Source organism: Hyaloscypha bicolor (genome assembly GCF_002865645.1).
Source record: "Hyaloscypha bicolor E unplaced genomic scaffold K444scaffold_183, whole genome shotgun sequence".
Taxonomy (NCBI): Eukaryota; Fungi; Ascomycota; class Leotiomycetes; order Helotiales; family Hyaloscyphaceae; genus Hyaloscypha; species Hyaloscypha bicolor.
Window position 1 is genome coordinate 1,350,470 of NW_020194685.1, and position 22,509 is coordinate 1,372,978.

General features: G+C 48.7%; 9 protein-coding genes across 9 annotated transcripts; 5 read left to right on the forward strand and 4 right to left on the reverse strand.

Annotated features, from left to right (window-relative positions):
- Positions 1 to 5,163, reverse strand: K444DRAFT_670077 (uncharacterized protein). The gene is made up of 4 exons (XM_024887583.1): positions 4,481 to 5,163; positions 3,145 to 4,293; positions 2,562 to 3,064; positions 1 to 2,497 (listed from the first exon to the last, which is right to left on the reverse strand). Exons 1-4 carry the CDS (start codon positions 4,718 to 4,720, stop codon positions 247 to 249), a joined length of 4,143 nt encoding a protein of 1,380 aa, XP_024727231.1. The 5' UTR covers positions 4,721 to 5,163; the 3' UTR covers positions 1 to 246.
- A 183-nt stretch (positions 5,164 to 5,346) lies between these two features.
- On the forward strand, positions 5,347 to 6,685 carry K444DRAFT_547391 (uncharacterized protein; the record flags this gene model as incomplete). The annotated part of the gene is made up of 3 exons (XM_024876301.1): positions 5,347 to 5,560; positions 5,611 to 5,748; positions 5,805 to 6,685. 3 exons carry the CDS (start codon positions 5,347 to 5,349, stop codon positions 6,683 to 6,685), a joined length of 1,233 nt encoding a protein of 410 aa, XP_024727232.1.
- A 79-nt stretch (positions 6,686 to 6,764) lies between these two features.
- Positions 6,765 to 8,872, reverse strand: K444DRAFT_546854 (Vps52-domain-containing protein; the record flags this gene model as incomplete). The annotated part of the gene is made up of 3 exons (XM_024876261.1): positions 6,765 to 7,904; positions 7,953 to 8,350; positions 8,401 to 8,872. The coding sequence occupies 3 exons, from the start codon at positions 8,870 to 8,872 to the stop codon at positions 6,765 to 6,767; spliced, it is 2,010 nt and encodes a 669-aa protein (XP_024727233.1).
- Positions 8,873 to 9,146: 274 nt separating this feature from the next.
- On the forward strand, positions 9,147 to 10,413 carry K444DRAFT_621706 (eukaryotic translation initiation factor eif-5a). The gene is made up of 4 exons (XM_024881957.1): positions 9,147 to 9,283; positions 9,412 to 9,678; positions 9,734 to 9,866; positions 9,929 to 10,413. The coding sequence occupies exons 1-4, from the start codon at positions 9,266 to 9,268 to the stop codon at positions 9,994 to 9,996; spliced, it is 486 nt and encodes a 161-aa protein (XP_024727234.1). The 5' UTR covers positions 9,147 to 9,265; the 3' UTR covers positions 9,997 to 10,413.
- Positions 10,414 to 10,524: 111 nt separating this feature from the next.
- Positions 10,525 to 12,564, forward strand: K444DRAFT_603549 (uncharacterized protein). Its single transcript, XM_024878777.1, has 5 exons — positions 10,525 to 10,743; positions 10,796 to 11,320; positions 11,378 to 11,585; positions 11,632 to 12,009; positions 12,060 to 12,564. The coding sequence occupies exons 1-5, from the start codon at positions 10,582 to 10,584 to the stop codon at positions 12,338 to 12,340; spliced, it is 1,554 nt and encodes a 517-aa protein (XP_024727235.1). The 5' UTR covers positions 10,525 to 10,581; the 3' UTR covers positions 12,341 to 12,564.
- Positions 12,565 to 15,250: 2,686 nt separating this feature from the next.
- Positions 15,251 to 16,515, forward strand: K444DRAFT_670082 (Yip1-domain-containing protein; the record flags this gene model as incomplete). Its single annotated transcript, XM_024887584.1, has 3 exons — positions 15,251 to 15,295; positions 15,348 to 15,747; positions 15,798 to 16,515. The coding sequence occupies 3 exons, from the start codon at positions 15,251 to 15,253 to the stop codon at positions 16,211 to 16,213; spliced, it is 861 nt and encodes a 286-aa protein (XP_024727236.1). The 3' UTR covers positions 16,214 to 16,515.
- On the reverse strand, positions 16,410 to 16,709 carry K444DRAFT_514160 (Rhodanese-like protein; the record flags this gene model as incomplete). The annotated part of the gene is made up of 1 exon (XM_024873535.1): positions 16,410 to 16,709. A coding segment is annotated over one exon (300 nt), but the record flags the coding sequence as incomplete, so codon positions are not given.
- An 816-nt stretch (positions 16,710 to 17,525) lies between these two features.
- Positions 17,526 to 19,714, reverse strand: K444DRAFT_575806 (putative MFS transporter). The gene is made up of 5 exons (XM_024877489.1): positions 19,185 to 19,714; positions 18,517 to 19,091; positions 18,193 to 18,458; positions 18,075 to 18,129; positions 17,526 to 18,012 (listed from the first exon to the last, which is right to left on the reverse strand). The coding sequence occupies exons 1-5, from the start codon at positions 19,433 to 19,435 to the stop codon at positions 17,843 to 17,845; spliced, it is 1,317 nt and encodes a 438-aa protein (XP_024727238.1). The 5' UTR covers positions 19,436 to 19,714; the 3' UTR covers positions 17,526 to 17,842.
- A 152-nt stretch (positions 19,715 to 19,866) lies between these two features.
- On the forward strand, positions 19,867 to 21,161 carry K444DRAFT_621713 (uncharacterized protein). The gene is made up of 2 exons (XM_024881958.1): positions 19,867 to 20,093; positions 20,143 to 21,161. The coding sequence occupies exons 1-2, from the start codon at positions 19,896 to 19,898 to the stop codon at positions 21,064 to 21,066; spliced, it is 1,122 nt and encodes a 373-aa protein (XP_024727239.1). The 5' UTR covers positions 19,867 to 19,895; the 3' UTR covers positions 21,067 to 21,161.
- The last annotated feature ends 1,348 nt before the right edge of the window (positions 21,162 to 22,509 follow it).

Consider the following 22,509-nt stretch of genomic DNA (forward strand, 5'->3'; position numbering starts at 1 on the left):
CTTTAATTGGCTGCAAATTTCAAGTAACGAGTGTCACCCAGTGAAAACCCAGCATTAGAGTTCTTCTGGAAGTGTTAAAGTCAGTTCCCCTCAATGAAATGAGAGAAGTCATGTGATGTGATCCCTTCTCCTTAAATTCTTAGATTATCATCCATAGCATCGTTACTGTAATGATACTGCTTTCAAGGGCTGTGACCGAGCCCTCCTGCACCGCGTCTACCTTCGTCCCAGCATCAAACATGAATTCTACAGTACAGGGCGGAGAAAAAGTTCCAAGAAAGCGTAAGCTTGGTCCACATATGCAGCCGGAGTAGCGTTGTTCTCCAGCTTTCCACAATCTGCTGCTTGGAGGAGTTCACAAAATGTTTCGAATATTTTGCGAGCTTCGGCTGTATCGTGACTGACACGAAGTAAATTCTCCAGGCTTCGTCCTTCTAGACATCTTTTCAGGATGTCCCCATCCACGTGCATCATGAGCTTCGGCTCTACGGCCAAATCTAATGGTACAGGATCGTCCTGATACGTGAACTCACACAATGATGGTGATCGTATAGCGAGATTGATTAGAAAGCGTAAGAACTGCCACGTTTTGAAATCGAGGAAAGTGTAGTGGCTGAGCACTCCTGTGATGGATAGCCCAAGTAATTCTGATCGTTTCCTTGGATCTTGAAGTTCAGTACCCATTTTACCCAAGCCGTTGGTATTTGAATTGATGCCCTTCGATATACGAACGTCATCCCAGACGGGACGGCAATCTGCAGCACGAAACCTCAGCACCGAATACGAGAGCTCTGCTTCGAAAAGTGTTACCAGAGTATCGGCTTTGGTGTGATAAGCAGGCCACAGTCCGACTATCGAGCAAAGTTTGTCCGAAACTAGATGTACTGGACGATTTGCTAAAGGTAGAGACACCATGGCGTGATGTAAACTCGCTCGAGAAAGTGGGTCACCGTGTGTCCGAACAATCTGAAAATCTCCTGATGTAGCGACTAAACGGAGCACTTCGAGCGAATGAGCTTTAGTTAGAGCATAAATGGCACCGTTGTTGTAGGAAAGATCAATGGCGGGAGACGGAAGTTGATGCTGAGCAGCGCGTTTGAACCTCTTTTCCCCCAGGTCGAGGACATCACAAAACAAGTTCTCGCCAGCACACCACAATAAACCATCAGCGAAACCAGTTACAGAATACACTGGCTCAGCACATTTGAACTTATGGCGTGTGTAATAGGAGATCTTCGACCTTGTATGGTGGCTATTTTCGACTTCGCGGTGTGAAAGGCCTGCACGTAGAAGATCATCTCGAACTCGTTCTTGGTCAGCAACCGATATGATCAGAAGACGCCCAGTATCCGTCGACACGATGATAAAGTTCCATGTCTTGCCGTCTTTAGTGTAAGGCCACTCAAACATCCGGAAGACTCTTTCATTAGTGTTGCCGAGGCCGGAAACAAATTCCACACATTCCTTGGACTTCTGATCAACCGGCTGTGACAGGTCTTCTCCCGTATCAGGATCGATAAAAAGGAGGGTGGATCCTCCTTTTATGGACGCTGCGACAATGAGAACTTCCAAAGTGTGAGAGTATAGCAACCGTGTTGGGGTCCCTTTAATCGATATTTGGCGCGGTACGGCTTTGGGCTGAGTGCTTAGCTCTGCTAGCAATAGCTGAGAGCCTGCAATGAGAAGAAGATTGCTGTCCGCACTGCTGAGACCATTCGGTGGCAGTCTGGCGATTGAGGTTATTTTTGGCTGTTGAAGATCAGGCTTCAAAGCATCAGTTAACCAGACTTGGTTGATACCGAGACTGCGTAGACACCGTTCGGAGCTAGTTGCAGATGCTTCGGGCGTATTTATTGTCAATGCGCAAACCTTCGAGTCACAGCTCACAAAGAACAGGTCCCCAGAATGTGAGTATTCATCTTTGCACAGTATAGCGGTTGTAGCCCCGATACAGTCGCACCTGGAGAGAATGATTTCAAGGGTGCTTCCACATATCTCCAGCGTCAGGACCCTTCCGTTCCGGGTCCCGCAGAGTAATAGGAAGTTTCCGGACGGAAGTGATGCTGTTGCCATGCTAACGATCGATTCCAGAGGGATTTCTTCATCACCAAAAGAGTAAGGAATTCTCAAAATCCGTTGACCTGCGGTGTGGATCGAATGAAAAGACAAGATTATCGACTCTTCATCCAATCCGGCAATGACAACGAAAGGACCTGCCTCTACCTGGCCGATGGTTAAGCTTGTTACCTGACAGGAAATCTTTGTAACTGTGCGAATACTGCTTCGTGCCGGAGATGTCGAACTATCATCAATTTGCATAATATCATGTGTCGGAATTTCAGGACATAAAACTTGGACGTAAGTGCAACCTCCACGAGAAACGGTGTATATGACAACATCTTCACCAATAGCAGCGTCGTGGATCATCGGATCAAGGCCCGAGGGAACGTCCAGTCTTGACTCAAAATGTAGAAGCTCTTCCAATTCATACACATGGCTCGAGTCGAGTTAGCCTAAGCCGTTCTCACAGACAAATTTAGAGGGTTCAGTGGGATTCTTACCACTGAGTGCCATATATCACAACTATCGACTGTTCTGTGACTTGAATCGTGTATTGCTCTTGCGTAGCTGCAGCGATTGTTCGAAATCGTAGGTCTAGGCGCGTTGATGTCACATCAAGTTCCATTATATCTGACGCATCGCTTGAAAGCAAGAGGGCTGCTGAGTGATCCCCCAAAGAGAGCAGAAATATCGAGCCACTCTCCTCTTCGAGTTCATTCGAATCTTGAGGAAGCACCCAAGACTGCAAGATTGGAATTTCGTAATCCATCTCGAGCCCCAATTTGCCTTCAATGCCGTATCTGAACTCGACAATAGAACTCTTTATGCCTTTACCGACACAAGCAAATAGTCGATCTGGTTTGGTAGGTGCATTTTCATCGTTTCGGACTTCATCGTTCGCAAGGTATTTCTTCCCTTTATCATAGGACATGATGGCCAAGTCATGTGCCGGCGACCAATTCGGAATTGGTTGAGTCAATGTAGGTATTTTCCTTGCCTCGTTCTAAGGATCACGTGGTTAGAAACATTAACATCGAAAAAAAGTCATCGGGAGGCGAAAAGAGTAGAAAATGGCTTGCTCACCAAATATGTCCCACTTGGACACGAGTCGCCCCCTGTAACAAGAAGATCACCACTCTTATTGTGTTGAGTTTCAAAGTCGAGGCAAGCTAGTGCAGTTCCACAATTGGCTCCAAATTCGCCAATATTGTTGTCCGCCTTGACAAATTCGTCTTCTGTTGAGTCAATCTCCAGAAATTTGATCAGACCGTCCTCTCGGGCGATGTATATATCGTCCCGAACTCTTGCATATCCCGGCAAACGCGGCGGTCGGGCCCATGCAGTCCACAACGGTCTCCCAGATCCATGGTGAAGCTCAGTAGGCACATCGATCCTATTGTTGAAATCTATGAAAGTTGGTGAACCTTGAAGGATACCCTGACAGACGGCCATTGAATCTTCGCAGACGAGAATGAAAGACGATTTCAAGGTCAATGGAATGAGCAAGAGCGGCATCTGTCGGGACTGCTCCAGTAAGTGGCCCTTGTTGCTATGTGCGTGGATCTGCTTGAGATCGCTGCCTGTTTCCCACTCGTATAGTAGCATTCGAGTCTTTCCCTTAATGACGACTAGCACTAGCAGGATGGTGTGACCTTCATCATCAGGTGATGGATAAAGAAACTCCATCTTTTGAATGAGTCCATTCAAAGACATGATCGACTCGGATTCGACATGGCGTAGCTCTGGTCCCATAGGAGACTGCTCTTTCAGTTGGTCCCTTGAATGTAATGCATAGATCGTTAAGAGACGCTCAGAACAGCCTATGGCCATGTACCGAGAACTTGGGTCAACAGCAAGATGTATGCCTGGCTGTAGGGTGAGCATCGGTTTTGTTACCCGGTGACGACTGGAAATAAACGCCAGTTTCCCATTTTCCAGTTGATGAAGCCTTAAAAACACGGAATCGCCAGTGTGCAGTTGTAGCAGAAGGAACTGAGGCGGCAGGGCCGACCTGCCGAGAGGCTGAGCTTTCGACTGAGCTTCGCCGTTGTCCATAGAGACGTCGTCATCCTCGTCCTTCACTTGCGTAGCTTCAAGCTTCATGTCCTCTTCGTATGCCTTGACCGATCCAACAACACGTGCATTTCGAATACGAGCACCGAAATTCTCCTTTCGGAGCACATCCCAGAGGTGTCCATCAGGTCGCAACTCCTTGATCTGGACAAACTCGTCCTGTGACAATCAGCATTTTGAGGTCAAGAGAAACAATTGATCCATCAAAATAACATGGCCCTCTTTCGGGTACACTATTATAACTTCATGTAAACCACCAGCTAACTTTATTAGGATTGTGCCATGTATTAGAAACGAACGATGAAGTTCTGAGCAGCATCGATGATCAAATGGAAAGTAATCTTACCCCAATGAAGGCTACATGCTGTGTCTCGAGGTCCTTGAGCTTGACGGGCAGAATCCAGTGGACCAAGGGGCTACGTATGACAGTTTGAGTCAGGATCCCAATGGTGGGAGCTGACTCGACTTCCATAAACGTTGTAGTAGCTTCTTTATCCTTTTGGTCATAATGCCTAAGGACGGTGTCAACATCAAGAGTCCGGGTGGTCCACTCGCCGTTCACGAGAGTGCTGGTCTCGAAGGCCATTTTGGCAAGCCAGATTTACCGTGATGCCATCCAATCGAGAGAGGGTTTTCCACTCTGTCGGGTACAAGGGGTGACACGGGCAGACGTGATCGACCCTTCTGAACCGAACTCCTGGGCCCCAGATGCTCTAGGCCGACGGGTTGAGGTACACTTGCAAAACGATCCAGTAAAGTTGCCTCTCAGTGAAGTGAAGTAAGGGAGTCGCTGCAGACCGCGTGGCAAGAGTCCAGCCTTGCTTGACGGTGGTCGATAAATTCTCCTAGCCTTGGGCGGCAAGGCTGTCGAGCTAGGCGGTGGCGGCAGCTACAACAGACAAAGAACGGTGCGAATAGCCTCAGAAAGCACTTGTTCTCCGCACGTGTGCTGGGAGCTGGGAGCCGCTCATGAGAAGATCATGGCAGACTGTCAGCATTCGAGAATGCGGCGTTGGTTGCGGACTTGACTGATCATTTTACTCTTTCCACATGGATGATGGATTCAGAGCAGGCTGCATGCGCGCTAAAAATCGCTTGGAAGAAGACACCTGCTGTCCACGAGCTGTCTCCTTCCACCCCGGAAGCCACGACCACGCCGGCCTTTTCCCTATCGAACGGCGATGAGAAGCGCATCGATGGACTGTCCAAGAAATGGAGCCCAATGGAAGAGTCGTTGAAGAAACTGAGAAGCCGGAAGACCTCCCGAGCGACCCTGACGCCTCGTCTCCGCCCCTGAGATCGAAGGAGAGCAATGCGAAGGTCGCGAGCATCCTGGACGCCTGCAAATGGAAGGATATCTCGATTTTGAGGACGCTGGCAACTTCTGAAGGCGGGCTGGTCTCGGACGAGGTTCGACGGCAGGCATGTCAGTGTTACAGTGGGAGCGTTCTGTTCGAAACTGACCTTCAATAACAGGGCCGCTGCTCCTGGGCTATATCGATCATTATAGCGAGGAAAAAGAGTTCCTCAAGGACTGGAGAATGCTCCCAAAGCATCGCGACGAGGACCAAGTGCGGCTGGATGTTGACAGGTCCTTTATATACTATCCTAATGGTGCGTCATGACCACTATATGGTCACATATCACATGAAGCTGATACTTTCGCACAGACCAGTCCTCTGAGGACCTCGACCGACGCAAAGAAGAGCTTTCCAACCTGATTACAGAAGTTCTACGGAGCCAACCATACTTGTGCTACTTCCAAGGGTACCATGATATTTGCCAGGTATTCCTACTGGTCCTCGAACCACGAAGTCGTGCAGCTGCTGTGGCACGGCTCTCAACACTGCGAATAAGAGATTTTATGCTTCCTACACTCGCACCCGCGTTGGCTCAATTACGTCTGATACCGGTAATATTGGATGCGGTTGATCCGAAACTCTGCGCGCATCTGTCTCTGACCCAACCGTTCTTTGCGCTCTCTGGAACCCTCACCATGTACGCCCACGACATCCAAGAGTACGGTGAAATCGCAAGGTTGTTTGATGTTTTGCTTGCACGCGAGGCTGTCTTCTCTGTGTATATGTTTGCACAAATCGTGCTTCAACGCTCCGATGAGCTCTTCGAAACACCAGCAGACGAACCAGAGATGCTTCACTCGATCTTATCAAAGCTGCCCAAGCCACTGGATATTGAGAAATTGATTGCAAGTACCGTGTATCTTTTTGAGAAACACCCGCCGGAGCGGTTGAGGACATGGCGGTCTATATCGTCGTCCAGCGTCTTGAAGACCGCTCGTTGGCCGGAACAAACCAAGGATCAATCGCTAGAAGAGGGAGAAATGTATTTTAAGAAGCAGGTGAAAGAGCTGCAATGGGCAGAGCAACGCGAGAGGGTCTTGAAGGTGGTATGGAAATACAAAAGACCTGCTGGCACGATCGGCGTCGCTGTACTTGTAGGAGTATTATCTTTCTACTTGCGGAGAGGTTCGGGACCATCTGGCTTGTTTGGGGCGTTTTGGAGACAATGGACAGGATACAAGGGACATTAAGAGATACCATTTGCATTCGTGGACCGCAAGGTTCTAAGATAGATCCGATTCTATAGTTGTACAACAAGTCACACCACCGTTATGAGCCCTCAAACGCTTTTTTCAGACCTTCAAAATGGTCCTGCTGTTCTGAGGCTAGCTTTCCCTCAAGGTCTCCAATAATAGTGAGAATCAATGAATAGTTGTTGTAGAGGAACCTCTCCCGCTTCCTCGACTCCCCAATACTCTTGCTCGACCTAGTGAGGAATGCTTCGATCTCACTGCGCAGTCTGATCAAGCTTGCGGAGACAGGTTCATCATCACCTGCCTCTGTGCTCAAGGTAAGGATGCCCTGCATGAACTGTCCGAAACGCTGTGTCATGAAATGAGGCGCGGCTGATTGCTTCGCCTGCTCGGATGCCGATTGCTTTCGGGTGGAGATGGCATTTGTAACTGTCCGGACCGATTCGCAATGTTGGTCCATGATAACTTGGAACCGAGGCCAGAGGAGCATGCCGGTCCCATTTATATAGCCGTCCACTGCAGGTATCTTCCGGCGTTGAAGCTCGAAAGCAAAGTGTTGGTTAAGCCTCACACATAACAGGAGGCCTAAAGAGTCGAAGGTCTCATGGACAAGGGATTTGGTGAGACTTTGGCCAAGAGCAAACGTCGGCTCGAATATATAGTTGAAATGTCGTGAGATGGCCGCAAACGATAGTGCTGGCGAGAAGAAGGAGGTGAGAAAAGAGTATTCGGCCGAGGCATTATCAACGAGGGCCAGGTTGAAGTTCCGAAAAGGAAACTCGAGGTAATGAGTAGCCTTGTCTTCCTCTGCGAGGAATGAGGGCAGTGCTGTTTGATTTGACGTCTTCAAAAGATCGATTCGACGACCTAAATTGAATGCATCATGGGGTGGACCTGAGGACTTCGTGCCAGCTAAGAGATTCGTCTTCCGGTTGCCATCATCTCCACCAAGAACGTCATGCCTATCAATGACATGAAGCTTAATTTTTTCAAGCGCTTTCTGATAACGAGTAAACTGGTTCAGGAAATACCACCGCATGGTATTCATGTAGGCCTGACCGATCTCCTCAGCTAGTTGTGAGTGGTGCTTATGCAAAAATTCATACAGGTCTTTGTATCGAATGAAATGTTGCTGTTGTATAATCTGAGCGTTGATGTTTGGAGACCTCAGCGCCTTGATTTGGGCTACAAGAAAATCCCGAATTCGTTCAAGAGCCTAGTCCAAAAATCAGCACTTTCTTTCGACGGTATCCATGTATCTTACCTTATTGACGAGATTCTCTAATAATGGCTTCAAGTCTCTGACGCCCTTGATGTTGCGTTGCTCCTTCGATTTGATGTCAATAGCTTTAGACCGCTTCTCAACCTCAGCCAAAGCCCTGACCCAGGCTTCATCGATTACACCCTCCACTATTTTCCTCACAACGGTAGGTGAGACACTGATCTCTTCAACGATCGGGCCCAGACCACTTTCCACTAATTTCCGATTCTCCAATCGTACACTCAAAGCGGTGGACCGCGCTTGTAAGGTTTCTATCTCTGCGGAGACTGTGGCAAGGTCATTCTGGAAGCTCGCTAAGTTGCTTTCAACTGAGCTCAGCACATCATCGCAGGCACGTATCGATCGATGAAGATCTTCGAACTTCGCTTTATCTCGCTCGACTGTTAAGCAGGGTTAGCGGAGTCTTGCGAAGCCGACTTGCACAACCTACACTCTTCGATCGTCTGTGTTGCATACGCGTGCCCCTTCTTGGCAGATAAAGACTTCCTCGAAACAAATTCCCGTAGACTCAAATCTTCAAAGTCCAATTCAAGCTCCAACTCATCTTTAGCCACATTGCCCCCATTTGTATGTGGTTTCGCGATAGCCCCTTTTCCTTCAGTCCCTAGAAGCTTTGCCAACACATCTAATGGATCCGGCGCATCAGTCACTGTCACCGACTGCTTGAGTCCTGATCCATTGGGTCGCCGAGACGAAGCTAATAAGGATGTCGTAGAATCATTTGAGTGTAGAGAAAGGGAGGATGATCGTGGGCTGAAACCGGGTCTTTGAGCCGCAGCAGCGGGCCCTAAGTGACTAGGTCTTCGAGCAGCTGGAGAGTAAGACCTATTCGCGGGTAGAGGGGGGGAGGCAGAGGGAGTTGCTGCGGGCGTCGAGTGTCCTGACAATCGGTCGAGCCACATTGCCTCGTCGTTGTGGCATTTAGAATCCAACTGGGGAATTACAGTAGGGTGTGCTACCGGATTCTCAGAGTCATGATCATAAATATGGGCGAAAATACGTTAGGCCGCGTGGGTCAATGTACGAGAACTTTGAGAATACTGAGGACTCTTCAGACAATACATGAAGGGTCAGCCTCATGTTGAACGGCCCGCAATTCAGTCCAACCAATCAGGCTGAACCTTTAGAGGCCGCTAACGCGAGGTTAACTTGTCAAATCCCACACGATTTTCCTGCAACCTCCTGGAATTCTCCAACCCACCACAATCTACCCGGTCCTCTCTTTGGTCTTTTCGACTTCACCACAGGCGCAGCCCTCTCCTCTGCCCAATCCTTACATTACGAACGCAGTCAAGATGGCGGATGATGCCCAGGTAATTATTTGTCCAGAGATATAAACCCCGCACACGCCCCGCCTCCGGTTGGGCGCATACTCGAAGTTCTCGACTTCAGTTACCTTCGACAGCATTTTTAGAATAATACAAACTAATCATTCGTATAGCATGAGCACACCTTCGAGTCCGCCGATGCCGGCGCCTCTGCTACCTTCCCCATGCAATGCTCTGCCTTGAGGAAGAACGGCTTCGTTGTGATTAAGAACCGTCCTTGCAAGATCGTCGACATGTCTACCTCCAAGACTGGCAAGCACGGCCACGCCAAGGTCCATCTTGTCGCCATCGACATCTTCACTGGCAAGAAGCTCGAAGAACTTTGCCCCTCCACTCATAATATGGATGTCCCTAACGTCACCCGCAAGGAATACCAGTTGGTAAGCTCATTGAAGGCGAAGGCACTGGGATTCTGCTAACGTAATACCCCTCCAGCTCGATGTCTCGGATGATGGTTTCCTCTCTTTGATGGCTGATGATGGTGAGACCAAGGATGATGTTAAGGTCCCCGAGGGTGAGGTTGGCGAGAAGATTGATAAGCTTTTCACTACTGAGGAGAAGGACACCAGTGAGTTTCCACTTTGCCACACAATGGCTGATGGTTTTGCTAACCCGTATCCTCTCTTCTAGATGTTATTGTTCTCACGGCTATGGGCGAGCAGGCTGCTATCGAAGCCAAGGAGGCTCCGCGCGGTTAAATTTCTTGAAGCCAAACCTACAGCATCGACCTTGTTGTCAGCACCGGCAAACCTTCTTCGTCTGCAGGCCCAATTTGCTTGGAGGGTGATCTTTTACGGTGGATTCTTGGAGCGTTGGGACACCTGCATTCTAATGGTCGTTGCGTGGGCACCTATCTGGACAAATGATATCACTGGTTACGTCTTCCTGGCTTTGCGAGCAACATCTTCCTTTTGTTACACTCGATCCTACCTATCACACTTGGCCGGCGTAGTCAAAAAGTGGACGCTCGGAGCGTGGGCGACATCATCTTGTAGAAATCGATGGTTTCTGATACTAACTGACCTCGCCTTTTCATGTGAAAACTGTTGTAATTCCGTTCATAACTTGTGACTCCAATAGTTTCAGCATCTACAAACCAAATTGTAACATCTGCATATTTTGAATCCCTTCCTGTTCGAGGATGAAGATTGCCATGCTGGCCCGACTTTCTACCGCCTTTCCCGGAGGCATCTCCAGATATAGTAAAGCCGACGAACCAGCACCAGCAATACCAAACTTCGCATCCACAAACATGACTCACAGCGAAACCTTGACCTCGATGTATGAGCCTCGAAATTAGGCCTAGATCTACCCGACAGATGTCTTCACACGTAGAGTACCAGAAATTTCGGCGCGGGGAATCCTGCACCGAGGAAGGTTGCCGGGCGCGGAAATTCTACATCGAGGACGGGAAGAAATTCTGCCAGAGAGGCCACGAGCAAGCCGTTCGTCCTCACACTTTCTCTTCTAAATAACAGCAAACCCTAACGAAAGTAGGGATTCACACAAACTCAGCAAGATGAAGATGATTGGAATGCTCAAGGCAAGAAAACGCGAAGGGCGCGCGAGCAGAGAGAGCGTGTTGAGACGGTGTTGAGTGGGGGCGAGGCACGTGTGCTGTTTTTGGAGTGCTATCAGTTGATTCTGTGGAAGCAGTGTCACTGGTTGGTTAATGTGAAAGGCTTCCCTCGAGAGTTGGAGACGGTCATGAGGGATTTGTGGGGCTTGAGGATGGGCATTATCCAGAAGGTGGGGGATGAGCGGGATGGATATGGCTCAGGAACGGGCACGATGATGTTCAGTTCTGCGAGTGAAGGGGAGAGCCTGGATTCTGATGCCACCGGGGGAAAGAGCTTGGGATCGAGGAGGAGTAGGAAAAGCGTGGCGGCAGAGGAAAGGCTTCCACGACTGATTGAGACATTGGGACTTTGCTACCTTGGAACCCTGCTTTTGAGATTACCCACAAGCCTGGGTGAGTTTTACAAATGGGCAGCCCACGAGGAATTAGTTTATACACGAGCTGTAAGTATATGCTAGGATGTGTGTTGGTTGAAGCCCAGTTACTAAATTTGTCACCAGATCAAAGAAGTCCCAAAAGAGATGCGATCCAAGCTACCCGGTCACTTCTTCTCAGCTCTTGAAATTAGAGCTCCATTGAAGGGAGGAACTCTTTACAGTGCAGCTTTAGATCTGGTTGAGTTCTACAACCTCCATTTTGAGATGGTCTTCCCACCATTGAATTATCCCTTGCTCATATTCAAGCACATAAGAGATCTTGGACTTCCAGGTAGGTTTCTGGACTACAGTATCATGACGAGTGCTGAATAAAACAGTTGAGATCTATCCAGCTGTTCGCCGCCTAGCTACTTTACTCGAGCTGGATTTCTCGTTTCCGATATTGCACAAGAAAACTTACAGAGTTTCTGGTTATCCCGAAATACAGTTGATGAGCCTGATTGTCATTGCGACAAAGCTCAGCCACCCATTTGATGACATTAAGCGGGTCCCTTATAGTGAGACCGATCCCACGACGGTCAAAGTAGATTGGGCAAAATGGAGGAAAATAATGGCAGAAGCTCCGACCAAGGGTTTGAGAAGAGGCGAGGAGATTAAGATCACGGACGCAGACGTCATGAAAATGAGTGGGAAACAGATGGATGATTATTTGGACTGGTATCAGCGAACGTGGATTGATGATCGGAATCCGGAGAGTATGTTTCTTGATATTCCTATTTTGAACTGGATTACTAAACGTCCTTAGTTGCTGAGCAAATTCTCGAGCTGTTCTCACTTTCAGATCTACCTCCCTCACTGGCACAAGATTCGGATTATGAGCAACGTGTGGAACACTTGAAGGAGGTCCAGAGAAATTTGACTCTTCAGAATTGGAAGCCTGTTAAATTTGGTGAGGGTGATGAGATCCGGAGGCCAGGTGAGCTTTACAAACGTTATCGACGGGTCGAGGAGCTTCACGAAAACGCTAAGGAGTTTCACGAGCTTGCTGGTGGGAGTTTTCCTTTCATATTCGAAAGCAAAAGCTAATTGTGGATAGCATTAATTGCGGGAATCTCGCTGAAAATGCTGGTTCAAGGGGTATTTCAGTTTGAAGTTCAGCTAGACAATTGGCTTTTGGCGGAAAGGAAGAAACGCTTGATGGAGGAGGAGCAAAGGCTTGCGCTAGGGAGTTGATGATTCATATCGAGCATATCGAAAGTACCCTTGAATCGGAGGTCGGCATCGGTAGTGTTCTGTTTTCGGTGTTCAGGAAGATACCCAGAGGTGAGGAAAACTTTGATTTTCCAGTATTCAATTAAGAAATCCCATTATAAATCGTCGATTCATCACTTCATTTTACGTAGAATTCGATGTGAGACAATAGAAATATTAGAACATATTTCGAGGTAAGCAGAGGTCGATCACGTGGATACACTTAAAACTCGCTTACCAGTCCGCACAAAGATACCGCCGCGATTTTCAACTTCAACCTCGAATCAACGACACCACGACAACGACGTAGAAACCGCAATCAGTAAGTTCAACCCCCCTTGATCTTGGATTTCGTGCCACTTAGGATCTTTGCTAATACTTTCTCTCAAACAGTGCAGATGTAAGCTCCCCAAAAAGCTCCCACAAACTGCCCCGCCACTACAGCGAAATTGCGCAATCTTCGAATTCGAGACTGACCAACAATAGCTTCGTCAAGACCCTTACGGGCAAGACTATCACTCTTGAGGTTGAGTCCTCTGACACAATCGACAATGTCAAGTCCAAGATCCAGGACAAGGAAGGAATTCCCCCGGACCAGCAACGTCTGATCTTCGCCGGAAAGCAGCTTGAGGACGGTCGCACCCTTTCGGACTACAACATCCAGAAGGTATGGCCACATTGTTATGGTTAGGAATGGTCAAAGTCTGCGGGGATTTGGTGGCGGAGGGAGAAAGCAGATATGGTTGAAGGAATTGATGGCTGACTGGGCTTTCAATAGGAATCGACACTCCACCTTGTTCTCCGTCTCCGTGGTGGTATCATCGAGCCATCGCTCAAAGCTCTCGCTTCCAAGTTCAACTGCGACAAGATGATCTGTCGAAAGTGCTACGTATGTGATCCCAGGAATATTTCAGATTTGACATTGGAAACTAATTAGCTGTACAGGCCCGTCTCCCACCCCGCGCTACCAACTGCAGAAAGAAGAAATGCGGCCACACCAACCAACTCCGACCAAAGAAGAAGCTAAAGTAAATGGTTCGCTCATTTGGCGTTTGGGTTGGGTCGAGAGATGGAGGGGACAGTCAGAGGAAGGTTTCTTTGCATGGCTGGCTGGTTGTATTTGTCACAATAGCATGAGCAGCAATGGGAAGATGAAGACCATCTTCGATGACTTGTGTGATACTGGTTGTCTCAACACGTGAGCGTTCACTGGATGTTGTTGGTCCGCTCGAAACCTCTAAGCTATGCCCTTCGTGAAGGTTCGTTCCGTCTACAACTTCGAGTGGAATTGCTCAATGGAGCAGGGTTATTAGGTCTTCTAAACGCTCCCAGGCAGGACGGTTTCAAGCGGGAGTTGACGATAAGGTCCAAGGAGTGGTATCACAGCTTCTCATCCTTCCATTCTATAATGCCAGAGCTGAAGATAACGTTTTGATTCTCCTATCCAAGAGCACTAGGCGGAGGCTCTTCAGGCGCCCCCCTCATATCACGAGACACTTTCTGGATGGATGCCGATGGTGATTTGATGTTAATGACCTTATTTTGATTCGCTTTTCGGTGTCCGAGTTCGTCTTGGAATCGGAAAGTTTTGGCAACTGCCTTGACTGCGCACGTGGAAGGATGTAACACTTCTGGAGCTTCCTGATCTCCAAGTAAACAGTCGCGCATACTTTGCCGCCAAACGTGGTATCGAGTTGGCTTATGCGTTTGCTTGAGATAGAGCTTCATGCCAATTTGCCAATTTTTCATATTGCGCCTAACTTGAACTACAGCATAAGAGCAGTCATCCCTATCCGCTTTGATCCGTTGTATCAATTGCTGAACATTACTGCCAACAAGATCAATCAAGTGTTCTCGGAGTTCTTTGACCTCCATAGCACTTCTGATCTTTTGGTGGGTTCAGGGCTCATTTAGAACATCAGGGAGAGCGGTAGGACTTTGATCATTATCTGAAAGGATTAGACCCTTCGCTCGAGACTTGTCATTGCTGTCTTGCTGATGAATTCCAAGCCGGATGACTTGTAATGTGGATCACATCCTCCAATAACTCTGCGGATCTTGGGGGCTTGTAGTAGTTTGGAGCCGAGTATTTCAGTCTTCTTGGAAAGACAACATGAGCTGAAACTCGAGATATAACGAGAAAATTGGTTCTTCTTCCAAATCGTGACGCTCTAATGGACCTTCCTGGTCACCGAGGGGCTCTGTCCACCGTTGTAAGAGCGCGGTTACTTGGATGTGAGAAATACCGAAAATCCCGGGTTGACGAGATCAAGAGAAGCACACTTTTGTCATGAGGGCAACACCGATCTATGTTGACTTACATCGACACCAACTTGAAGGCTTCGATCTAGTCTTCGGGATCCGGGATTGCTGCTCATGGAGGCTCGATCGTACGGGTGCTGTCAATGTGGCCCTTGCCCGGTTGGGTTTGCAAGATCATGGCAGTGAAAGTTGAATATTCCGTCAATATGCAGAGGAAATCCTTTCACGTATTTTTGGGGCTGGCCATCGGCAAATATGAAGCTCCGATGGAGCTTTTTAAAAAAAAATTAAAAAATGAGCCCTGGAGTTTAACCGGGAAGGTTGGGCGCATCGAAATTCAGATGAGAACGGAAATAGCCGTCTGCAGGGGCTGGGCTAGCTTACTTGCCGTCAATGGATTCGCAAGCTGTCCGTCTCCAGGCCCACAGCAAACATGCGATCACCCAAAATCTAAGAACACCACTCTTTCCCTCTTCTAAGAAAATGTCCGGAGCTGGGTATGATGTTGTAGTCGACGTCGACGAGGAGGTAAGCGCGTCGTGAGTGTGCGCGGCGTGAGCCTCAGTTAATCACAACGCAGGGCGACCTTGGACATACAGACCTTCAAGAGGACCTCGAATTCCACTCGTCCAACTTCAACACCGACGCCTCCACCAGCTCAAGAAAGCTTCCTGGTTCTTCCCCAGGATTGCCACCTCCCGCAACAACTGGAAGCGGCTCTTCCAAACGCTTCCTCTGGACCCTGTCCTTCTACGCGCAATTCTTCGATGTGGACACGAGCTCCGTATTAGCAAGATGTTGGGCGGCGTTGTACCCACGGGCGAACTTCCTCGATGTTCTAGAGGGAAATCCTGACCTTTATGGGCCTATTTGGATTGCAACAACTGTGGTTTTCATTTTGTTCCTTGGTGGGACAATCAGCAAGTACTTGGCCGAGACGGGCCAAGGGCATTTTGTGTATGACTTCAGACTGCTAAGTGGTGTGTATAACTCTTATGGGAGAAATTTGGCATAGCTGATTTTCAAACAGGTGCTGCTGGACTCATCTATGGCTACACCCTCGTCATTCCCATCGTCCTCTTCCTCGCCCTGAAATACTTTGGCAGCGAATCCGCCAACCTCCTCGAATGCTGGGCTCTCTATGGCTACTCGAACCTTATCTGGATCCCTGTTGCTCTTATCTCATGGTCTCCTATTTCGATCCTGAACTACGTCTTTGTCGGAGTTGGGTTTGGTTTGAGTGTGGCATTCTTGCTCCGAAATTTATACCCCGTCTTGAGCGCTACAGATAAGCAGACTAGCAAGATCTTGCTCATCTTAGTAGTGGTGTTTCATGCATTTCTAGCCATTTTCATCAAAGTTCTCTTCTTCGCACCTGCGCGGAAAACGACAGAAGACCCTACACCAGTCAAAGACGGTGAGAGTACGAGGCTATTTATGTTTTGATTGAGGGGGGTTGGGATGTAGGATTTAGTGCAGGCTTCAGCTCGGAGCATCCAAAACAAATTTATCTCTTTGCCAGAATCTCCACGTGGTGCACTGTGCCGTAGTCTAACACTTTACCATTATATCAACTCCGTGATCATCTCTGCTTTGTAGCCTCCCTTAATCAAACCAGCCTTTACCTCACAGCCTCCTTCTCCCCACCCCTCTTCTCCCAATCTAACCAACTCCCTGAATACTCCCCCACCCTCTCCCACCCCGCCTGCCTCGCCAGCTCCGCGGCCGCCCGACTCCTCACCCCCGCCTTACAATAAAAGACCACCTCCTTCTCCTTTCCTGGCCTCTCAAAGCCCATCCTATCCTCAAACTCTTCCGGACTTATAAAGAAGGCGTCTGGTTTTGATGTGATTGGGATGTTGATCGAGCCGGGGATTGTGCCGGTTGCTTGCAGCTCCGAAGGCTCGCGGGTGTCGATTAGAATTCGGTCCGTAGAGGGATTGGAGAGGTGGGCTTGTACCTGGTTGGTGTTAGATGGGTGAAGAGAGGGGAGAGGTGAGGGGAGACGCACGTCTTCGAAGAAGTAGATTTTGCTGGCTTTGGGGACATGGGAGTATGGTCTGAAGTGTGACGATGCAAAAAGAGAGGGTGGGGCTGGAATTCGCGCACTGGGCAGGACTCTCAGTTGTCGAGCTGCTTTTGGGAGTGAGGACCTTGAGGCCCGTAGTATGATGGAGGTGGCGAGGCGTGGAGTGTTCATTTTGAGGTTGTTGTGTTGGGACGTTGGGCTTGAGGCGGTGGTATTCCAAGCAAGCTCTTTTCTGTACCAAGCGCTAGAAGCTACCCCGGATTTCGCCTCGGCTGCATTGACGACATGTAAGGCACTAGACTTCTTGACAGTAGCTTGCCAGGAACATAAGCTCTCATAGTTGGAAAAAAAAATAGGTCTGTATCAGTTTATACGAGTAGAGAGGATTTTAGAAAATGTTTAATCTTAAAAGTCTGTTTCTCATTCAGACTATTTCTCTGATGGCTGAGCTCCTCCTGCATCTCATACTTGTACTGCATGGCACGTCGCGGTGGACAGAAAAAGCGGCATTAGTACTCAGTGTCCCAACTCAAGATTGGGCATTCAATTGTTACCAATAGGGCCACGAATTGAAATTCTAGAATTTCCGAGAGAACCGAAGGGGTATACTTTGAATGTACAATACTGCTGAGCACGTTGGGAGAGGAAGTATTTGTCATGTTCAACTTCACTTGGGACATTGAGAATTAGTGCCGCTTTTCCTGTCCACCAAGAGGGCACTTAAAGAGGCTGAGAATTCATTTAAAGTCAACATATTAGAGTTTTATAACATCCTCGACCAGAACCAACAGTTTCTGCCACACTTTTACTTGAAAACGAATACCACCCGTCTTCTACAACGAGCTGTGTAGTTCCAGAGTCTATGTATACTTAAATCCACCAGTTCGAGTAGCAGAGAATCCCTTCAGACCATACTTCCCCTGAACCGCCTTCAACTTGGCGTAATTATTTCCCGGATAAGTCTGATATGGTACTTGGTTATCCGCCCCCCTTATTATCGTTAGTAACAAGGACGCCACTCTAATAGACATCCGTATGTGCTCTTTTTAATCACTGCGATTAGGAACTTTGGGTACCAAGATCCAACTGGTACCCATTGCCACAATAAGTCCGACTAAAATTGGCTGCAAGACTTTCACACCTGCCGAACTGGCGATAAAACCTGTGATGGAGGGGAATAACGAGCCTCCAGCCTGAGCCATGACAAAAACGAGCCCTTTGAAAGAATGTGTTAGTTCGTCAGAGTGTCAACCAGGTAGAGGCAAGACCAAGACTCACCGAGCGCTGAAGCCTTCACTGAGTTGGGAAATAATTTTGTGCCAACCGAAACGCCCTACCCACCAACGTTAAGAGTTTGCTCAACACCGTTCAAGGGGACACATTAGGGGCGACTCACTATCGGGAATAGGGGACCGAAGAAAAACCCTAGCAAACTCAATGCAGTAGCGTTGGCGATAATATTTGGCACCAGCCAGAATATTAGCTGTAAGCCTAAGATAATGACGCAATACAGCAGAATCATTCGTCTCTCCCCAAAGCGATGTGTTGGTTCTGCAAGCAATAACCTTCCTAGAAATAGACCTCCATAGAGACCGGCTGGAGTGTAACCCACTTGCGAAAGCTTTCCGTGGCGTACGTCCACAAGATACTCAACCACCCAGCCTAGTTCGTATCTGTCAGAGATCTAATGTTGCCTCCTAGAGATCGGAATTTGACGTACCACCTGCTGTAATGCCAACGCCTAGACTGAAAAAGAAGAACAGGCTCAGTATCCAAACTACACGAAGCCGAAGGGTGTTCGCCATTCCGCTTAATGCCTCCCTGCCTCTGCCAGGGGCATTATCATCTCCAGAAGTAGAGGCCTGCTTTGGAAGTATCCGTATAGAGCCTCGAAATGCTACGAGGACGCCGACCACGTTGACCACGCCAAGCCCAACGAGAAAGACATAAAACATACTCCACCTTGACTGCATTGACGACGCAATGGGAGTGGCGACAAATGGTGATACCAAAGCTCCAAGAGCATACATGGCATGAATAAACCCGAGCCATCTGTGCGCCCCATTGACGGTGCTCACAAAGGTGTTGGAGTGCGAATCCTGAACCCCCATGCCCATGGAACAGATGAAGAAACTTGTGGCAAAGAGTCCAAAGGGAGGGTTCCAGAACCGAAGAACATTGGAAATGAGCTGAAAAACAGCCCCAATCGCTAGAATGGCACCAGTATCTAGATATTGCAACATGTGACTGTTTGCCGCCGCCGCAAGGAGCCATCCAACGAAGGACGCAGCGTAGCTATATCTCTGTGAGTGAGTGTTGTTGAATGCTACGAGCAAGAGAAAAGCAGGTAGAAGAATTTGGTGGGCTGCTTTGGAGGTCATTGCCTACATGATGGAGATGAAGCTTGTCCCAACATTGTAGCTGCGAAGCATGTAAGGGATGAGCGGGCCTAGACTCCCATCAATTGTTCCAGCAACGAAGAAAGAGAAGCCGGAGCTCAGGAGCTTGAGAATGACCTTGCGGCTCAAAGGTGTTGGTTGCTCAGCGGACGCTACATTGCGTGCATCATCGAGAGATGTATTCTGAATGGTTTGGAGTTGAAGGCCACCAGAATCATGGGGCATTGCAGTGGCGCTCATTGCGAAATGAGATGTCTTCCGTTGCGAGGGTATTGAAAGACACAAGAGCTCCCATTAAGTAGAGTTATATACTTTGTCTGTCGCGTATACTCTCCTTCAATGGAGTCCTGGGCTTTTGAGACCTTGGACTCTTGAACAGAGTGATGGGAACCGGGCCGGCGATCCGTCGTCGATCTTCGGAACACGGCAACTGGAGGTGGCTGTCACATCGCGATAACCAATTATCTGTGGTCCCGATCTAAACGCGGTGAGTGCCATTGCATTTCGAGTGGGCGGAGTTGATGTAGAAGCAAGGGTAAATTTACAACGAATGAAATCTTGGCGACGTTGAGCACTCAGGGGCAGTTTTGCGGGGTCGCTTGAGAAAAGCCGGGGTTCTGCCGAGCAAAACTCAACGCGACCAAGACGCGTTCAAAAATAACAACGAACATCACGAATCTTGAGCATCAACCTGCGCAACATGTCTCAGTCAAGCACATCAGCAGCGCGACCCTTGTCTCTCACCGAAGAGCTTGAGAAATTGGAGCAAAGCATCACATTAACACTCCAAGAGATTGACCACAATTTCAGCCGAGCACACCGAATTGTCACCTCCAGTATCTTGCCAATTGTTGAGCAGTATGCAGAGCATTCGAATGCGGTTTGGGAAGGGTCAAAGGTTGGCAGATTCTCTCCACGTCTGAAAACGCAAGCTGATCCGTGGGTAGTTTTGGAAACAATTCTTTGAAGCAAGTGCCAATGTTTCTCTGTCTGGTGTCGAAGAACGAGATGAGGACGATGATCTCTCTTACACCCAGTCCCACGAGAATGCAAGCACGTACGCAACTTCAACTTCACAGCGTAGAGATGATACACTTCATCCTGATGGCGAAGAGCACGAAACCTACGACCAGGCAGATGATTCTCTTCTCGATAATGTTGACATTAGTGGCAGCACACCTCGGGCTCCACGGCCAAGGAGTGCCACAGAGGAGAAGCCCAAGTTTGCCGATTATCCGTCACCTTACGAAGAATTGAAGCAAGAACTCAAGGGTGGAGCGAAGGAGCAGGATGACGGTAATACACAGATTGCTCCAGCAACACCAGGCGCTCAATCTCGGATTCCGGATATGTCTATGACACCAACTTCATCGCCGTTCGATCCGACTTCTTACTTTCAATCTACTGTGCAGCGAAAGCCTGGGCAAGATCCTCTGCTACACCGAATTCTGGATAAGAACTATCGCGTGCAAGCTACACCCCATACCACTCGCAAGGAGCACAGAACCCCGGCGAGCAAACCCTCCTGGCGAGACACGACGTCTCCTATGTCTTCCCCACCAGCTGCGGCACCACAGTTGCACGCTGAGATCTTCAGTTCGCCAATCAGACAGCAATACAGCAAACCGACCGCACCAAGAACTCCGGGAGTGAGCGTTCTGCCCTCGAGGAGCAAGGCAAAGGAGGCGGCAGCTAAGCCTCCAAAGAAGGACGAAATCAGTTGGGAAAGCGACAGCGATGAAGATGCCGAGGGTGTCTACAGAGAATTGGGGATGAGCCCACCCAAGACCATTCAATTTTCACTGCTTCAGTCAAGGCTGCTACAAACTCCAGGCAAGTACTCTGGACCTTGGGATTTCTTTCATGGCTGACACGAGACAGCACGCGAAGCTAGTAAGCGGATCGTTGAGGACTTGCTTACAACCGCAGGAGCAGGACTGGATGATACAGATGGCCTTGATGACAGTCCTAGTGTTGTAGCTATGAAGAACGATTTGGATGATAGTTTTTAGGGAAAGCCTTCCATTAATGTAGTAATCTATCAAGGACTTTTAATTCCCGAAAGCATACCAAGACCTGGAATGCCCGTACACTTCCTTCAAAACCCTGTCGACCGTTTCCATTTTACATTTTGCCAATCTTGGGCCGACCGAGATTTACCAACTCCTTGACGCCTTGCTTCCGAAACCTTGTGTCCCATTGCTGATATAAACAAACAAATTTGAAGAGGGTGGCACGCCGGTCATTTGACGGAAGCAAGGTAGAAGAATGCTGCCCCCGTTTCTTTTCTCGCTATATCGACAGTCTGATCAGCTCTAGTTTCTCTTTGGTATTAGGTCAGATCGGCTCACCATTATACTCAGGTAATTGCTTAGACTCACGAGTCTTCACGACCTCCTTCTCCTTGACAACATTGGATGCTGCCTCGGCATCCTTCCGAGCTCGGTGCTCCTTGTAGGAGACCGGCAGCTTCCTCTTGACGGAGTCCTTGATTAATCCGACAGTCGAGGAGAAGGTGGATGTGCTGGCCATTGAGGCAGCGTCTACATCCTTTGCTGGCTTGGCGGGTTTAATCTTAGGTGAGGCAGGATGAAACCACGATGGTGGCTTTTCGTTGGGATACTCTGTTTGATGTTAGTAACAAAATTGGGAAGCTCTGGAGTGTATGAGAACATACGATTCGCAAGGGCGGCTGGGAATCCGTTAGGCATGTTGATTGATTGTGAGGTTGTTGTTACTTGAGTATTACGTATATCGAGAGTCTTATGACTGGAGGTGGAATTGCTTGTTGCTCTTGCGTGATCTTGTTCTTTAAACTTATGACAATATTCTGATGGACAATTCCAATTCAAAGGCAGGAAGCCCTTCATATATAGCTCAGGTAAGAGTCACAGGCATCCCATCTCATATGCACGCCCTGCACCCCAACTACGGCATGTCAAGCATCAAGCCTCAAAGCCTTTCCATCCGCCTCCTGAGACGCCTTACCCCGAACTGCTCTCCGGTATCCATTCACAGCCTCCCTCCTCTCCCATGCGACGCAACCGTGAAAGCCGACTGGCTGCTCTAGCGAACTCCGGGGCAGCAAGTGTAAGCATCGCCAAGGATCCACAACGTTTTCCCGACCGGTGACTCAGGCACGACACAGCCTTTCATCAAGCTTTCTTCCTTGTCAATTCTCGCAATCACTTTGGTCAATTTGGGTTATGGTGCTTGTCAGAAGCCGACGGGATGATGTTACTGTACTGGAAATTCAGCTAGTTGAGGCTATTTCGTGTGGAGATGGTTCACCACCTCGTGAGACTGTGAGACTT

Bases quoted from the DNA above. Each gene is read 5' to 3' on its own strand.
- K444DRAFT_603549 (XM_024878777.1), top strand. From the start codon at position 10,582: ATGAGCCTCGAAATTAGGCCTAGATCTACCCGACAGATGTCTTCACAC. The intron at 11,586-11,631 runs GTAGGTTTCTGG...TGAATAAAACAG, and splicing joins AAGAGATCTTGGACTTCCAG to TTGAGATCTATCCAGCTGTT. The intron at 12,010-12,059 runs GTATGTTTCTTG...AAACGTCCTTAG, and splicing joins TGATGATCGGAATCCGGAGA to TTGCTGAGCAAATTCTCGAG.
- K444DRAFT_621706 (XM_024881957.1), top strand. The intron at 9,679-9,733 runs GTAAGCTCATTG...ATACCCCTCCAG, and splicing joins CCCGCAAGGAATACCAGTTG to CTCGATGTCTCGGATGATGG. The intron at 9,867-9,928 runs GTGAGTTTCCAC...CCTCTCTTCTAG, and splicing joins TACTGAGGAGAAGGACACCA to ATGTTATTGTTCTCACGGCT.
- K444DRAFT_621713 (XM_024881958.1), top strand. From the start codon at position 19,896: ATGTCTCAGTCAAGCACATCAGCAGCGCGACCCTTGTCTCTCACCGAA. The intron at 20,094-20,142 runs GTTGGCAGATTC...ATCCGTGGGTAG, and splicing joins CGGTTTGGGAAGGGTCAAAG to TTTTGGAAACAATTCTTTGA.
- K444DRAFT_670077 (XM_024887583.1), bottom strand. From the start codon at position 4,720: ATGGCCTTCGAGACCAGCACTCTCGTGAACGGCGAGTGGACCACCCGG. The intron at 3,065-3,144 runs GTGAGCAAGCCA...CGTGATCCTTAG, and splicing joins GTCCAAGTGGGACATATTTG to AACGAGGCAAGGAAAATACC. The intron at 2,498-2,561 runs GTAAGAATCCCA...ACTCGACTCGAG, and splicing joins GTGATATATGGCACTCAGTG to CCATGTGTATGAATTGGAAG.
- K444DRAFT_575806 (XM_024877489.1), bottom strand. From the start codon at position 19,435: ATGAGCGCCACTGCAATGCCCCATGATTCTGGTGGCCTTCAACTCCAA. The intron at 19,092-19,184 runs GTAGGCAATGAC...ACAGAGATATAG, and splicing joins ACAAGCTTCATCTCCATCAT to CTACGCTGCGTCCTTCGTTG. The intron at 18,459-18,516 runs GTACGTCAAATT...GATACGAACTAG, and splicing joins CGTTGGCATTACAGCAGGTG to GCTGGGTGGTTGAGTATCTT.